This window comes from Rhinolophus hipposideros, assembly GCF_964194185.1.
Source record: "Rhinolophus hipposideros genome assembly, chromosome: 13".
Classification (NCBI taxonomy): domain Eukaryota; kingdom Metazoa; phylum Chordata; class Mammalia; order Chiroptera; family Rhinolophidae; genus Rhinolophus; species Rhinolophus hipposideros.
Window position 1 is genome coordinate 38,433,372 of NC_138059.1, and position 16,123 is coordinate 38,449,494.

Consider the following 16,123-nt stretch of genomic DNA (forward strand, 5'->3'; position numbering starts at 1 on the left):
GACCACCAGCCGAGGGCGTGGGGCCTGTAGGCCTGCGTCCGCTGGCGGGTGTGGGAGTGGGTTCGGAAGTGACGCCTGGGCCGCCCGGCTGGGGGTGGGCGGCGCGGCCCAGGGCTGTCACCTGTCGGAGAGCTTGGTCCAGCTGCGGCGCGGAGGACAGGCTTTCGGTGTTGATCTTAGTTTCTTCTTTACATTCCTCCGTCAGCTCCAGCTGATCCGGTCTAACTAGTACTTCGTGCAACTGTCCCACCTCCGGGGGAAAGAAGCAGGAGTCAGTTTCCCCCTTCCTCAATTTAAGAGCCCTCCCCCCCCCCCACACTCCTTCGCTCCATCGCTGGGGCGGTCCGCGCCTAGGGAGGGGTCTGGACGCAAATTCAAAGCTCACTGGCCGCCAGAGGCTCCGGAAGCCGAAAGGTCGGTGCGGCCCAGCCCCCGACCCCCCCCCCCCCGCCCAGGATCAGGTCGGAAAGGCTCAGGAAGCCGGCACAGGGGGCCCCGGGGATTCCACCCGAGTTCCGCAGAGCGCCCCCGACGGGCTGAGAACCTGACTTGGCTGCGACAGGCCTCTCCACCTGAGCCAGATTTTGGAGGGCTGAAATGGCTCCAAGGCGGAGGGCCAGCAAGTTTGGTTTTACTCTGGATTCTCTAGGCCCCAGGTCCCGCCTCACAAGTGGGAAAACAAGAGCACTTGTTGACTGACCTCCCTCCGCAAATTTCTATACAACAAACTTCTTGCCCCACCCCTATCATTTGGACAGAAACGTGGAGAAATACCTTCTTGTTGGCCAGATCCACGACTTTCCATAACAGCAGGATAAGCTCCTTCTCATCCGAGCCCAGCTTGGCCCCAGTGGCCCCAGCAGTGATTCCAAAAAGCACCACCAAGTAATCCGGAGACGCCGTCATGGTGATGGGTGGGGAGGGGGAAAAAGGGGTTCGGGAGGCGGTGAGGGAGGGTGTAAATGAGAACAAGAAAACCTGTCCTAAAACCTCTCCTAAGAGAAAAAGAAAGAGCGCCCACCCCACCCCTCCTCCTCCACCTCCTCTTCGCCGCCTGTGCAAAAGGCGGTAACCAGCCACCCAAGCCCACACCTGGCCGGTGCTCCACACCCAAGGCAGGAAGAGGGGTAGGAAGGAGGGCGCAGGAGACCTGCCCTTTTTGTATCCAATTGCTAGTGCGTCTATGCAAAAAGCCTGGAGCAGGGCTGCACCCCCGGGAGGCGCGCGCAATGGCTGAAAGCTTTTCTGTTTGGGGCTGTGGCTCTACCTGCCCGCCCCTTCTACCCCTCCCCCACGTGGTGCAGGTAAGAGACACCTGGCGGCGCCGGCCCATTGGCTCCTTCAAACCACTACGTGGCAGCGGTGGAGGAGGAGGCAGCCTAGGGAAACGGGAGGAGGGGGCGGGAGACAATGGCTGGATGAATGGAGAGGGGCGGGCGAGAGGGAGGAGGGGGAGACGCGCAGGCGGTTTCCACCCTGAGGGTAGACGAGGCCAGAAGGGAAAAGGGTGAAGGGTGGAAGGCGCGGGGGAAGGGGAGGAGTCGGGGTCACACCTTTTGGGAGGTATTCGGAGTCACACCTTTTGGGAGGTATTCGAGAGATGTGGGGGCTTGGAGAAATGCCGGCTGTGGGGAACGAATGCGGAGGTTCTAAAGTGACAAGCGAAAAGGCCTGGCGTGGGGAGGCGAAAGGAGACCAGAAGTGAGGTCCGAAGTGCAGAACTGCCCAGGGCGCCGCGCCGGGAGAGGCAAACCGCGGCGGGAGGGACCGCCAACGGCAGCCGGGAGGTGGCAGGGGCAATTGCCAAGCACAGGAAAAGCAGCTCCCGAGCCCAACACACCTGTAAGTGCAAACAGGCCCTGCGGGCTGTTCCCCTCGGGCTGGAGCCCGGGCGCACGCTCCTCCAACCCCAAGGCACTGCCCACCTTCGGGAGTGAAACCCTAGCGCGCGGCAGATCCAGGCTCCCTGGGCTGGACGTTCAGTCATAAGTCACGCTCAAAACACTTGGCTGGCGCAAAGCAGGAGGAGGTACCCTGGGAGGAAATTCAGGTGCTTGGAGCCCTCTCCCTTTTCTCTCAATTACTCCCTTAATTGCTACGTCTTATTTGGTCCTGGCTGCCTGTTCGAGACTGGAATCTCCTCCAGGGCAGGGGCACACTTTTTTTGATTTGCCCTGGGCCCAAAATAAGATTCGGCTACCCGGCGTACCGAAAGTTTTCGTAAATCAGGCCAGAGCCAGCTTTTCCTCAGTTGCCACTGACCCCACACTCTCTACTCATACATTTGCCTCTGTAATTGTGTCGATTTGGCCAATGTTCCGAAGCAGTCTCCCTACTCTAGCTCGGGTTAGGTCTGCCCAGAGGCTATGCAGCCCACCACTACCCCTTAGCCAAGTCGGACGGCCCTGTAGTGAGTCCTGTTGACATTTTAGAGAGCAAAGCGGTAGCGGTGGTTTCCTCGAGTTTTATACTTCAAACTGATCTATCTTGGGAACACAGTTTCGTCTGAAGTATTATTAATTCGGCTCCAGGTGTCCAGCCCTTTATATTCATGATGAGATATCACGCAACCGTACCCCTATCGCTACAGTAACCCACTCTGGGTATAAACGCGAGAACGTTTCAGGACGCATGTAAGGGGAAGCTGGCGATTAAGCTTTCCCGACCGGGAGGAAGCCTGGACGGAGTGGGGAAGGGGCTGAGGCTCTGGGTGGGGGGCAGTGTTTGGGGAGCATGAGGCTCGCGCCGCCGCGTTTCCTGGCTGCTGGGAGTGCGGGCGGCGAAGCTGCCGTCCGCTGCGCAGGTAGCAGCTAGCGTCCCGGGGATGCGGACGGAGGCCGGGCTCTGCCTGGGGCAGGCAGCCCTGCAAGGGCCAGCGAGGGTGTTCAGTACCACCCTCGTTTGCAGTTAGGATTCCAGCGGCGCGTGCTTCTCCCTCCTGGACTGCAGGATGCGGGGTAGAAAAGGGCCCCGCGGTCCACAGCTGGCTCGCAGCAGCGGCCTCGCCCTGCCTTGTCCCGGTATCTCCAAGCCACCCTCCGGGGCCCGCAGGCGTCACGGGGGCAGGGACTGGGCGCCGAGAGAGGCAGGGAGGGACCTGGAAAAACCACCCAGATTGCATTGCAGTGGGAGAGGCCTCCTGGAGGAGCCGGTTTTCCTGAGCCACCTCCCCTCGGGGCTTTCTCGGTGCGCGGTTCCCAGGTGCTCTGCCCAGCCTGGGCTGGAAGGTGCAGGTCCCGGCGCGTGGCGCTGGTGGGGTGCACCCGAACGCAGGCGGCGCCGTCCGGAGGTCCAACACCGGGCAACCACTGTGTCTGAGAAAGTGGTTAGAAAGCTTAGGAAGTCCTGCTCCGCCCATCCTTTCAGGCCTTTGGTGTTCGGATTTATCATTTGTATAGCGCGTTTAGAGAAACTGAGAACATGATTTTCAACGCGCTTGCCAGTGATTCCGCAGCGTTATTCATATTAGAATTGAATCTCAGGGCTGCCCCTTTTCACAGACTTGCCTTCCTGTTTAAGGAAGTCAGATCTTTGGTTTCTGATTGTTTTTCATTTAAATTTTAATTTGCTCAACTTGGTTACAAGGACAAGAATTTTGTTCCTTTCTCGAAGGTATTACCAGGGCTTGGAATAGAGCTTGACATATACTACATACTCAACAAATATTTGTTGAGTGATTATAATGAGTAACACCCACCCATTGTTGCAGCTGTTTGTCTCCTGAGCTAGGGCATAGTTCATCACCTCCAAGGTGAGATTCTGAAAATGGGAGTCTACAGGTAATTTAAGTCTCAAATGTTTAAAAAGAGTAGGTGCTAATTCTTTGACAGACAAACCTACTTTTGTTAAAGAAATTCAACTCTTGTAAAATGCAGGGATGCCAAGAAAAACTATGCGGTACAAGCAGCTTAGTTCTGAATACAAAAATGTTTTATGTCCATCCCATCATCTATAAGTAATTCTAATATAATAAGAATAATCAGTATGAGGTGGGTGTGAGGAATTTTGAAAAGAGAGGCTGATTCTATCCGTGGTCTTTAATGGAGACCATCCTTAAAACTCCCAAAACAAATGAAATCTTTTTTTTTTTTTTAAAGCAACAAAGACCCAAATTGAGGGATAGGCTGCAAAATAAATGGCCTGTATTCTTAAAACCATGAAGGTCATGAAAGACAAAAACTGAAGAACCATTCCAGATTAAAGGAATTTATGAGACATGACAACTACACATGGCGACATGGATCCTGGATCAGAAAAACTTTGTGTGTTTTTTTAAAAGGACATTGGGACAATAGGAAATCATTGCATAAGGTCTGAAGGTCTGTAGATTAAATAATAGTATTGTATCAGTGTTAATTTCCTGATTTTTGTAATATGCCTGTGGTTCAGCAGGAGAATGTCCTTTGTTTTAGGAAGTACCAGTATTTAGGGATAAGGGGAATCATGTGTATAGCACTCAAATGATTCTGACAAAATATACACACATACGTACATACATACATACAAGATAAAGCAAATGTGGTAAAATGTTAATATTGGGGAATCTGAGTAAAGGAATTATTTATATTATTCTTTGCAACTTTTAAAAGTTTTGGAAAAGTATCAGATAACTTTTTGCTGTCACCACCATTCTGTTGTTTAACAAGGCTCTGTCTCATGACTTGTTAATGCTAACCTAATCCTTCATACTGCAGAATGAATCCATTTTCTTTGTCTTTTCCTTAGTGAAAGGAGGAGAAAGAGAAGGTCACCATTTTCTGTATAACAATCCTTTCAGATACTTTAAGGTTATCCTTAAATAACTTTCCTAGACTAAATTACTGCAAACTCTTTAAAACTTTCATCCTTACTTTCCTACTCTTTGTCTTCGTTACTATCCTTGTACCCTTTTTCTCTTATCAGTTTGAGAAAGTAGCTCTTAAAATGGATGGAATTCAAATGCTGTGACCCGACCATTGACACAGTGATAACTATATGTCATGTTTACTACTTTCAGTGCAGTTCCCTTTTTATAACTATGGTAGCAGCACTACAACTTGCTGACTCCGGTTTTGTTTGAGATCTCTGGATCTTTATTGGAATTCTCAATTGCACATACCTCATTGTTCTCTTGTACCTGTAAGAAAAGAGCCTTCAAAAGTGAATAAAAGTATGAAAATATTCTCAAATTAGATAGTGGTGATGGTTGCACAAACATGAAATATTAAAAACCACTGAATTGTACACTTTAAAAGTGTAGAGATTATGGTATGTAAATTATATCTCAGTTCCCCCACCCCCTCTTCTGCCTCTTTCCTCACTCTGGTTCATTGTTTCTCAGTCTGGTGTAGGACACAGCTCCCTGGCCCATGCTGGTACTGTGAGCCTTGCGCTCCAGACCCTGGCTGAGGAAGTCTGTCGCCAGTGGTCTGTCGGCGGCTCACAGCAGTTCACAGCAGCTAGCGGAGCTCCGGCTGCTCACACTTACTGGCCCTTGTGGGAATCAAATAGGCGACTTCAGCTTTAGGAGCACGGCGCTCCAACCACCTGAGCCACAGTGCTGGCCCTGTATCAGTTTTTTAAAAAGCAAATCACAGTAAAAGCCTGTGTTGTGAGGCTACCACAAGCTATTGATATTTCTTCTTTGTATTAGATGCAGTTATAAACGAAAACACATTTTATACTCCCTAGACAAGTCCAATGTCTTTGAAGTGAAGAGATAGGGAGAAATAATGATCAATATAATTAAATACATTATAGTTTTATATGAATTACTCTGAGCATTACATATTTAAACAAATGATTGGTCTGAACCTTTATTACAGAAATTATTATAGATGGTCTGTATGGACAAAGTATGGGTTTATTAATTGGCCCTGCCATTTGTTACCTCACGGCCTTGGATGTGTTCCTTAGCCTCGCAAGGACTCAGTTTCTCACCTGTAAAAATAGGGACAATAATGTACACTTCATAAGTTTTAAAGGGAGAGAAAATGTGTAACGAAGTATCGTCCTTAAGGAAAACAAACCTGAGAACCAAGAAGATTACTACTACTCATGAGGAATCCCCACTTGGGGAGGGGTCTCTCCTTACAACCACCACAAAAGCCCTTAACTCGCTGACTTTAGCTTAGTTAGGCAAAAGACCCCATCAAGGAAGGCAGGCTGAAACATTTAAACAAGACTTTAATTACCATGTGTCATAGAGAAATACATCATGGATCTGGACAGATATGCCTTCTCCTTGGGGACCACAGAACCAATCCATTTAACGGCATCTATGGAAATGATGCCACCCAGGGGAATCCCTCCCTCCTTACTCCTAGCCTCATGCCCTTTGCTCAGGAGTACATCCTTGCCTCTCCCAAAATCCAGTGTGAGAGGGAAGCACAGCAGCAGACCTTATCTTTTAAGTCAAGGTGGTTTGACAGGAGTAGGTATTTAAAGAAAGATTTTAATAAGTTTTGTTTCTCTTATTTCCTAAGTTCCTCTGCTTCCTACTCATCCACCCATTTGGCTGAAAAGGGGCCAATTTTGCTATTCTGGCAAAATGCAACCCAAAGACCAGGAAATGGTTACTCTACTTTGTGTCTGAAGTATTTAAAGTGTTAAGTTGAGATAACATAGTTGGTGGAAACTACCATTTGGAGACAGTGAAGATAATTTTTATGATGGGCCTATATCACTTTCACTTGCATGTCAGTGCATTCTCACCTATAGATTTCTAGGTGACTGTAAATGTCTACACAAAGTGTTAGATCTAAAAGATACATTCAGTCATTTATTTGACAAATACTGGCATCTTGCTATAAACCAGGAAAGAAGAGTATTAGGCACTGGAAACACAATAGTGAATAAACACAAACCTGTCCTTACCCTTATTGAGTGGGGGACACAATCACAAAAAACAAATGTATCACCAAAAATAGTGGTAAATGTTCTAACGGTACACAGCGCTCTGGGATTGCGCTATAAGGGGACATAAAAGCAACCAGGGAGGCAGAGTTCAATAAGCAGCGATATTTGAATTAAAATCATCAACAGTAGAGATGAAATAAAGAGGTAGGAGCAGGTAAGAAGGAAGGAAAGAGCCTCTCTGCAGCAGGCTGTGCACAGGTCTATAGTGGGAGGGCCATGGCAATGGAAATAACAGGAAAGGGCCTGAAGATGAAGGTGTATGAGGAAGAAAAGGTGAGAACCCCGGAATCTCCGTAGACTTCCCTACCTCAGTTGCTCACCTAGTTCCTTGGAGTTTTCCCCAGTGACACCGTGCTTTGATCACTCCCCACCATTCCTCATGTGACCCCTCTGGCCCAGAACTACAGAATCTTGCCAGTGGTTGCAAGTGTCCTCCACTGTATGCACTAACTTTTCCCACGCATCCAAATGATTTCTGGGCATACTGGATTTCATAGATCTTTAAAATTAAACCAAAAAAGGGGGAACAGTGACCACCATAGGAAGGATTTATATTTTTAATTTTGCTAACAAGGATATTTCAAAACAAAACCAATGAACGTTTACTGTCCCTTTCATTTCATAAGAGAAAGGCTATTTTAACACCAAAAAGAAAGATAGACTAATCTCAGAATATAGGACAATTTTTATAATAGTTATATAAATCAGCTTTAGGAAAAATTTGCCACAGTGTTCTTTTTAACTCATCCAGCTTCACATTGGAAAAAATTAATCACATATCACTGTTTTGGAGCTACTATCCTGATCCTTGTCTGAAAATTACCAACAAATTTAATTAAAACTCACTTGTGTTTTTAAAATTAATGTATATTTATTTAAAACAAAGTAATACAAGAATATCATTTTATAAGTCTAATCTACATGGTTTATAATAAAAACTGCAGTCATCTGTCTCTCTTCCCCCTGAATCTGATTCTTGCTTCCCAGAGGCAGCTACTATCCCCTTCTACTTTCAGCTGTCTTTCTATTCTTGTAGTTACCTCATTTGTAAATAACATGTACTTATTAATATTAAAAACCTTCTTGTTTTTAGTCTATAAACCTACTTTAATCTTGTTGCTCCCTTCTCAAATTGAATTTGAGCTATGGAATAAAATATATATTATCTCAAATAATATAGTTGCTTCCCAGATAGTCAATCCCTCAGTGATTACCACCATAGAGTATATACATAAGCTAGTGTCCTACTTCAAGTAGGCAACAACTAAAATTCTAGACTCTTTCAATTAATGGTCACTTTGCTTATGCCTGCTTTCGTTACCATTGTTAAATTCTTCTCTTTATGGGCACTTTAACAACCAGGAGAACTTGCTTATGCTTAGAACTAGGGAAAGAGGTTTGATGAGGGTATTCATAAATTATGTTGGCCTTCGCGGGAAGAATAAACACTTAATGAAACACAGAAACTACTTCCAATAACAGGACATCCCTTTCTTGTCCAAATCTGTATCCTGGCTTTAGCTAATGGAGGAAATATCTGATTTTAATCAGAATCCATTTCTGCAAACAGTATTTTGAATCAGACTCCAAGATAGCACGTGGAAGGCAACACTAAAAACTATTAGCACCTACTCCCTCTGAGAAGTGGGTCCATGGAGTTGATAGGAGAGGGAGGAGAAAGGAGATCTTTCTGTTTACATACATAAATAACAACAATAAAATAGCTTTTATTTATTGAATTGACACTATATACCAACTATCATTTAAAGCCCTCACAAGCATTATCTCATTTAATTCTCGCAACAGCCAAATGACGTAAAAATAGTGTTTTTTTATCCCACCTGCCATGTTACAACCGAGGAAACCAAAGGTAAAGAATAACTTGGTGAAAATGACCTGGGCAGCCTGACAGAGCTGAGATTTAATGCCTAAGGAGCCTGACTGCAGAGATTATGTTTAGCCCTATAGTATACTGAACATGAGCCACATTTATACTTTAGAAATCTTATTAACAAACTGAAATAGGGCAGACTGTCACGAAGTAAAACATCTATCTCCCTCTGAGAGCTTGGCTGCAAAACATACACATGACTAACAAAAAGCTACAAAAGCAAAGCTACAGTAAGCTTATTTAATAGCTTAGTAATATCACACTTTCAATTTTATAAAATAACCTGCCTTTTATACCTCAGCTTGTTTACAAGGTAACCATGAATTATGAAGTATCCTTGAGACCCATCAAAGAAGTAACAGTCTACACTAGTTATAAATAGCATGGTAGTTAACATAAGCATTAAGTATGTCATCAAAGCTTATTATTTTCAAATTTGGAAGAGACTTGTAAATTTTATTCCAATTCCCTCTTTTCACAAGAAACCAAAGAAGTTAAGTGACTTGCCCAACCAAGGGTGACACAACTAATTAGCAGCAGGACTGTACTCAAAGCTCAGGTATCCTGGCTCCCAACCCAATGCTCTTTTCCTGTTGTTTTCATGACATCCTCCCTATGAGAATATTATGGTCTTTCTAGATGGGACTTGGAGATGTCTGTGAATCTGCTTTTGGTTAAAATTACCTTTCTTAAGGATTTGGTAGGAAAAAGACATCTTGGTTGAGAGATCTTCATTACAGCTTAGGGGAAAGAAAGAAGACATGGGTGTCCCCCTCTGATGCTGACACACCGTGCTATCCTGGAGTCTGATTCTGGAGCTACTGCCTGACACATTGAAAATTAGAAGAGATGCGGTGGGAGGGCAGGAGGTGGGGTGAGTGAAATTTGGATGAGCTATTAAAAAAAAATTCTCCAAATAAATTTTAATGGATGAATTCTTTTGATTTTAGAAAATACAGATACATGCAACGTGATCTCTGCTGTTAAGGAGCTTGAAATCCAACAAAAGAGGCAAAGTTCAAAGAGCTTGGCTGACTGATGTGGTGTGGATCCCTTGAGATCCCCAGCCCAGAGCAAGAATAAGAAGGGTGCTGTAGTAGATGGCCTGCACATGACTGCTTTTCTGAACCCCTGAGTCACCAATCTGGCTAACCCATTTTCTATCTTCACTTGGTTACCTCCTCCAACTTGTACCTACTCTATCAGCTTTCCATCTTCCTTATTGGACATTCAGACTTCAACTACCTTCTTCATCCTGAAGTGTTATCTTTACTGTCAGTCAGCTAGCAAAATTCCTCCTGTGGTGTGGTCAGTGGCTCTATTCTTTGGTATAATGCCCTCAACTAATCTCTTTACCTCCCCTCCTCTCAAAACAATGGCAACAGCAACCACATGGGAGGGGTAGCAGAGTATGTCTAGTGAGAGTCTGGATCAGGCATTCAGTGTTCTGCTTTATCTTCAACCTGTCTTTCCAGCCCCAAATTATCAACTATGTAAATGAAACTCACTATTTTATTTTATTTTTTTCCTAGCTTCCTTACTGTTTTAGGCAGAACTGGTCACTTGCTCCTCTAGGCTCCCACAACTGTCTATACTTCCTATCATATAGTATTTAAAGAATCTAAGCCCAGATGGCTGCACTGGTGATTATACCAAATATTTAAAGGAGAATTGACACTAATTCTTCACAAACTCTTCCGAAAAATAGAGGAGGAAGGAACACTTTCCCAACTCATTCTATAAGGCTAGTATTATCCTGATTCCAAAACCATACAAAAACATCACAGATCAACATCCCTTTTGAATACAGAAAAATAAAGCAAACTGAATCTAGCAACATTTTAATGATTACACACTGTGATCAAGTGGAATTTATCCCAGGAATGCAGTTGGCTCAACATGCATAAATCATTGTGATACACCATATTAATAGAATAAAGGACAAGAACCACATGATCATCTCAATGTGGGATGAGCATTTGATACAATCCAACACGCTTTTATGGTAAATCACTCAACAAACTAGGAATAGAAGGGAACTTTCTCAACTTAGTAAAGAGCTAATGAAAAACCCACAGCTAATATATGTAATGGTGAAAGGCTGGATACATTCTCCTTAAGGTTAGGAACAAAACAAGGATGTCTGCTCTTGCCATTTCTATTCAACACTATACTAGAACTTCTAGCCCAAGAAATTAGCTAAGAAAATAAAAGGTATCCAGATAGAAAAGGAAGAAATAAAACTAGTTACAGATGACATGATATTGTATGTAGAAAATCCTAAGGAATCTACTAAAAAAAATAGAACTAAAAAAACTATCAACAAAGTTGCAGAATACATTGTATTTCTATGCACCAGCAATTAACAATCCAAAAATGAAATTAAAAAACAATTCCATTTACAATCACATCACAGAATAAAATAATTACAAATTAATTTGATAAAAGAAGTACAAGATTAGTGCCCTGAAAATGACAAAACTTTGTTGAAAGAAATTAAAGAAGACCTGTATAAATGGTAAGACATCCCATGTTCATGCATTGGAAGACTTAATATTGTTAAGATGGCAATGTTCCTCAAATTGGACTATGTATTCAATCCGTATCAAAATCCCAATGGCGTTTTTTTTTGCAGAAACTGACAAGCTGAGCTTACAATTTATATGGAAGAGCAATAACCCAGAATGGTTCAAACAATCTTGAAAAAGAAGAAAATAGTTTGAGTGCTCTCATATCCTGATTTCAAAACTTACTACGAAGCTATCTTGTACTGGTATATAGATAATCAAGACAATGTTGTACTGGTATATAGATAGACATACTCGTATAGATCAATAGAATTGAGTCAAAAAAGAAATCCTTAAATTTATGGTCAATTGATCTTCTACAAGTGTGTTAAGACCATTCAATAGGGAAAGAACAGTCTTCTCAAAAATAATGCTGGAGCAATGGGATATCCATAAGGAAAAGAATTAAGTTGGACCTCTTCCACACACTATACACAAATATAACTCATAAAGGGATCATGGACCTGAATAAGAAATGTGTTATATCCATACCATGAAATATATTATTCAGCTATTAAAAAGGCATGAAAACTAATATAAAAAAAGTGAAAATTAAAAAAAAAAAAGGAATGAAGTATTGATACAAGGTACAACCTAGGTGAAACTTGAAAACATGCTAAATGAAAAAAGTCAGTCACAAAAGGCCTCACATTGTATGATCCTATTTATATAAAATGTCCTAAACAGGCAAATCCATAGAGATAGGAAGTATTATAGAGTAGTGGTTATCAGGAGCTGGGAGGGAGTGGGGAAGGGGGGAACTTTTGCTAATGAATACAGAGTTTCTTGCGGGGGTGATGAAATGTTCTAAATTTAGATAGTAATGTTGGTTTTGCAAAACCAACATGATCTATGAAAAACCTCCAAACTGTACACTGTAAAATGATGAATTTTATTGTGTGTAAATTATATGTCAATAAAGCTGTTAATATGAAAAAATTCCTATCATACAGCATTAAAATTCTACATCTCTAAATACTGGAGGTGCCAAAAAAATGTATACACATTTTAAGAAATGGTCAACATTGCTCAAGCTGTAGTTCGCCGTATGCAGAAGTGTCTGGACGCTGATGGTAACCACTTTGAGCACTTCTTGTAATTGCAGATTTCATCTTTTGTTATCGGTATATATTTTACAATTTTTTTCATTTCTTAAAATGTGTGTACATTTTTTTGGCCCCCTCTGTGTATTTCTCCTACCAGAATTAGACTATGAACTCCCTTCATCCTTACACATTGTAGGTACTCATATGAATATATACTTGTTGATCCAGTAATTACTGACATATTTGAAAGAAGTTGGAAACAGTTGGAAGAAAACCTTATTAGTGGCTGAGCAGAGGCATGAAGAAGGAAAAGCACCAGGTTTGAACAGTCAGCAGTTCCTGTCTGGCCAGGAAATGTAGGAAAGAAGCAGTCAGATGTGAGTGATAAGAACAATGCTACCTAATCTTTGTTCTATTTTGAATTGTTAAATATTGTTTTTTGTTTGTTTTTGTTTTTTAGATTTTATTGGGGAAGGAGAACAGTGTGTACTTCCAGGACTTTTTCTAAGTCAAGTTGTCCTTTCAATCTTAGTTGTGGAGGGCTCAAATCAGCTGCAGGTCCAGTTGCCATTGTTAGTTGCAGGGGGTGCAGCCCACCATCCCTTGCAGGAGTCGAGGAGTCCCTGACAACCTTGTGGTTGAGAGCCCATTGACCCATTTGGGAATTGAACCGACAACCTTCGGCGTTAGGAGCTCGAAGCTCCAACCGCCTGAGCCACCAGGCCGGCCCCAAATATTGTTAATTGATGTTTTTTTTGCTAACAAAATATTTTCAGATTCAATCTCTCCCCTATGCCTTTTCCTCCCTCCTTAGTTTAGTCAAAAGCTGCAAAGGAGGTTGCTCCAATTGGAGCAAAATAGTTTCATCTTTGGCTACCACAACCAGTCTTCCCATTCTGGAAATCTTGCTTTAAAAGCCTAAGGTGATCATCATGCTTCATTCACACAACTACTCTGCCCTACTTTCACACAGGTCTAAAGCCAGAAACCTATTCACACCTACATACGCAACTTCACTCCTTCCTTCAATTCATTTGACAAATATTTGTCAAGCACTTCCTTTTTGCCAGGTATTGTGCCAGGTACTATATGGCAGTGAATAAGTAAACTGCTCTCTATATATGTTATAGTATCCAACGCTGAGCTAAAGCATTTCTATTGGACTATTAGCAACATTTTAGAAAGAACTTAAAAACCAGGCTCTAGTGAATGTGTGGGAATACTATCTTAGATTTGACTGTAATGGAACTATGCAGTATTAAAGGATTTCATATGCAATATTCCATTTGATACTGAAACCTATTAAAAAGGGTAGGATAAGAGTCGCCGTTATGTCTTATGACGGTGTGACAGAACCGCGGTGACGAGCCCACTCAAGCCCCGTAATCACGAAGATCGTGGGACTATAAGCATTCACACACACACTCACACTCTTTCACACAAAAATGTTAGTAATGTCTCTGTTGATTCCTCTGATTTACCTTGGTTTAATTTCTCTAAGTCCATAAAACCACCTCCTTACCAGGTAGTTGCTGCGCAGCGGATGCTCAGAGACCCTTCAACCATATCTGCAGACCCTACGACTGATAGTCGTTCTTCTCTCCTCAGGCCCCACGTTGGGCGCCAGATGTTTCGTCCTGCACAACACAAGCCGTGGGAAGGCGAGGGAGGGGGCGAGGGTTAAACTATCATAAAGAGACAGAGACTCAAATATAGTTAAATCACAGAGGACCAAGGGACTCACAGCCTCAAGGGACTGGAGCCCCGAATGGGTCACCGTGGGTATTTATTGATTTTTTACAATAGAAATCACATGATTAGGGGCAGGGTCTGCGAAACCCTTACACCATACAATAATCATTCATTCCAAATCCCATAATCATCCCAAAGGAACCCTTGCATACCATCCCCCAAATGACCAAGGTGTGGTGCATACAATCCCTGGGGGAACAAGTCTCACAAGATAAGATTATCCCATGAGCCAAACAGAAGGGGCGAGATGCTATTGTTCTAATGGGTCCATTACACCTGAGGGTAAAGGACAATAGTTGAGGCATGCCTCAGCAGCTTCTCAGAAGAGGAGGGGCACAGCTACCTCCTAACTTTACATTAGCTCATGGGAGTCCTAGGGGGAACCCGCCTGGCTTAGGTTGTTTCTCCCGTGAGAAATCTTACCCTTCTTTGACTGCAGACCCTGCTTACAAGGACCAAACATGGAGACTTAGAGTAGCATAAACTCAACCCCAATGAGGGACGATCCCACAGGGTCACCTTTCCCTAAAGAAAGATTAGAGGGGACAGACTGTTAGGTTGCTGTGTGACTACAGATAAGTATTATCTTCATTTTGCAGATGAAACAAATGAGATTTGGGTAGATTAAATGATTCCTTCAAGTTCACACAGCTAGTAAGCAGCAAAGTTAGCTTGGGAACCTAGCTGTTACTTTTAATTGGTTGTATTTTCCTATTACTCCTTACTGCGAGTGAAAGGTCTGACTTCACAGGGGGCAGCTGCCTCTCTCTGTAAACAATAAGGCACAAAGAATTGTTAGGTTTGCTCTTTTTAAATTTGTAATAAACCACCACTATGCTTATTATCAATTTTATAAACAGGCAGCTGTTAAGCAAAGTAATGAACAGATGGGGACATTGCGAAAATATGTTTCTGTGAGACTTATAAGTGCATAGTTAATGAAAATAGAAATCAAATATTCAGACTGTTTGTCTCTAGCAAAGTGTGCAGTTCCTGACCCAAAGTTCTGTCCTGGAGGAGATCTTTCTCATTTACCTCAGTTGTTGGCCTTTATGGGAATAACTTCCAAATTCAATTCAAATGTTATGGGAGTGACAAAATACCTGGTGCACTGAGCATATAAACAAGAATGCTGTAATAATATGGCAAGTGCTGTAATGATACGGAAATTGTTTTAAGAAACAAACAATTATGTGTAGGAAACAATTAAGAATAATTCTACATTTGAAACCTTTCAGAACCACCAAGTGTTCCAGCTTCCTTAATGAAAAAAAAAAACATTTTTATTAAATACCTACCATATTTCCCCAAAAATAAGACCTAGTGTAGTCCCCAAAAAAGACGCATTAGAGCTGATTGTCCGGCTAGGTCTTATTTTCGGGGAAACACGGTATTATGTGCTGGACATTATGCTAACTGCTATACAGGTAGTATATCTTATTTAATCCTCAAAACAACCTTTTGATTATTTTTCATTTTACAGATGAAAAATCTGAGGCTCAGAGAGGTTGAATGACTTGTCCCGGGTCCCACAGCTCCTAAGTGGACAGAGCCAGTTTGGGCTCCCAAGTGCATCCTCTTAATAAAAAACCCTATAGGGCTTTTTGTTTTTCCTCCAGATGTAACTGTTCTTTCATCTTACTGAGATCTCAAGGACCTTAGCCTCTTTTTCTCTCCTTCTGGCCATTACCTTTCCTTCCATCACTCTCTATCTTCCAGCCATGCCAAACCACTCACAGTTACCCCACTAGTGTGTTGCGTGGCACCTCTTTTCCTTTGTACACATGGTTCCCACTGCCAGGATGAGCCAATTCACAGAGCTACCAAACCCATTTTGAAATCTGGCACAGTGACAGATGAAAAAGAACCATAATAGTAGAGTATATTTGAAAAGTTACTATGTCACTCCCATAATACTGCAAGAATTAAAGAAATTACAGAACTGGAAAACTCATTGTAGATTTTACACA

At 42.9% G+C, this 16,123-nt stretch overlaps 1 protein-coding gene across 8 annotated transcripts in view; it reads right to left on the minus strand.

Annotated features, from left to right (window-relative positions):
• ESRP1 (epithelial splicing regulatory protein 1) overlaps positions 1-1,281 on the minus strand; it is a 65,073-nt gene extending 63,792 nt beyond the window's left edge. For all 8 annotated transcript variants that reach the window (XM_081070341.1, XM_081070339.1, XM_081070344.1 and 5 more), the window contains exons 1-2: positions 775-1,281; positions 122-250 (exon numbers count right to left, since the gene is read on the minus strand). In XM_081070341.1, coding sequence (XP_080926467.1) covers positions 122-250; positions 775-906 — 261 coding nt within the window. In that variant the 5' untranslated portion in view covers positions 907-1,281. The remainder of the gene's footprint in view (positions 1-121; positions 251-774) is intronic.
• Between the last annotated feature and the right edge of the window lie 14,842 nt (positions 1,282-16,123).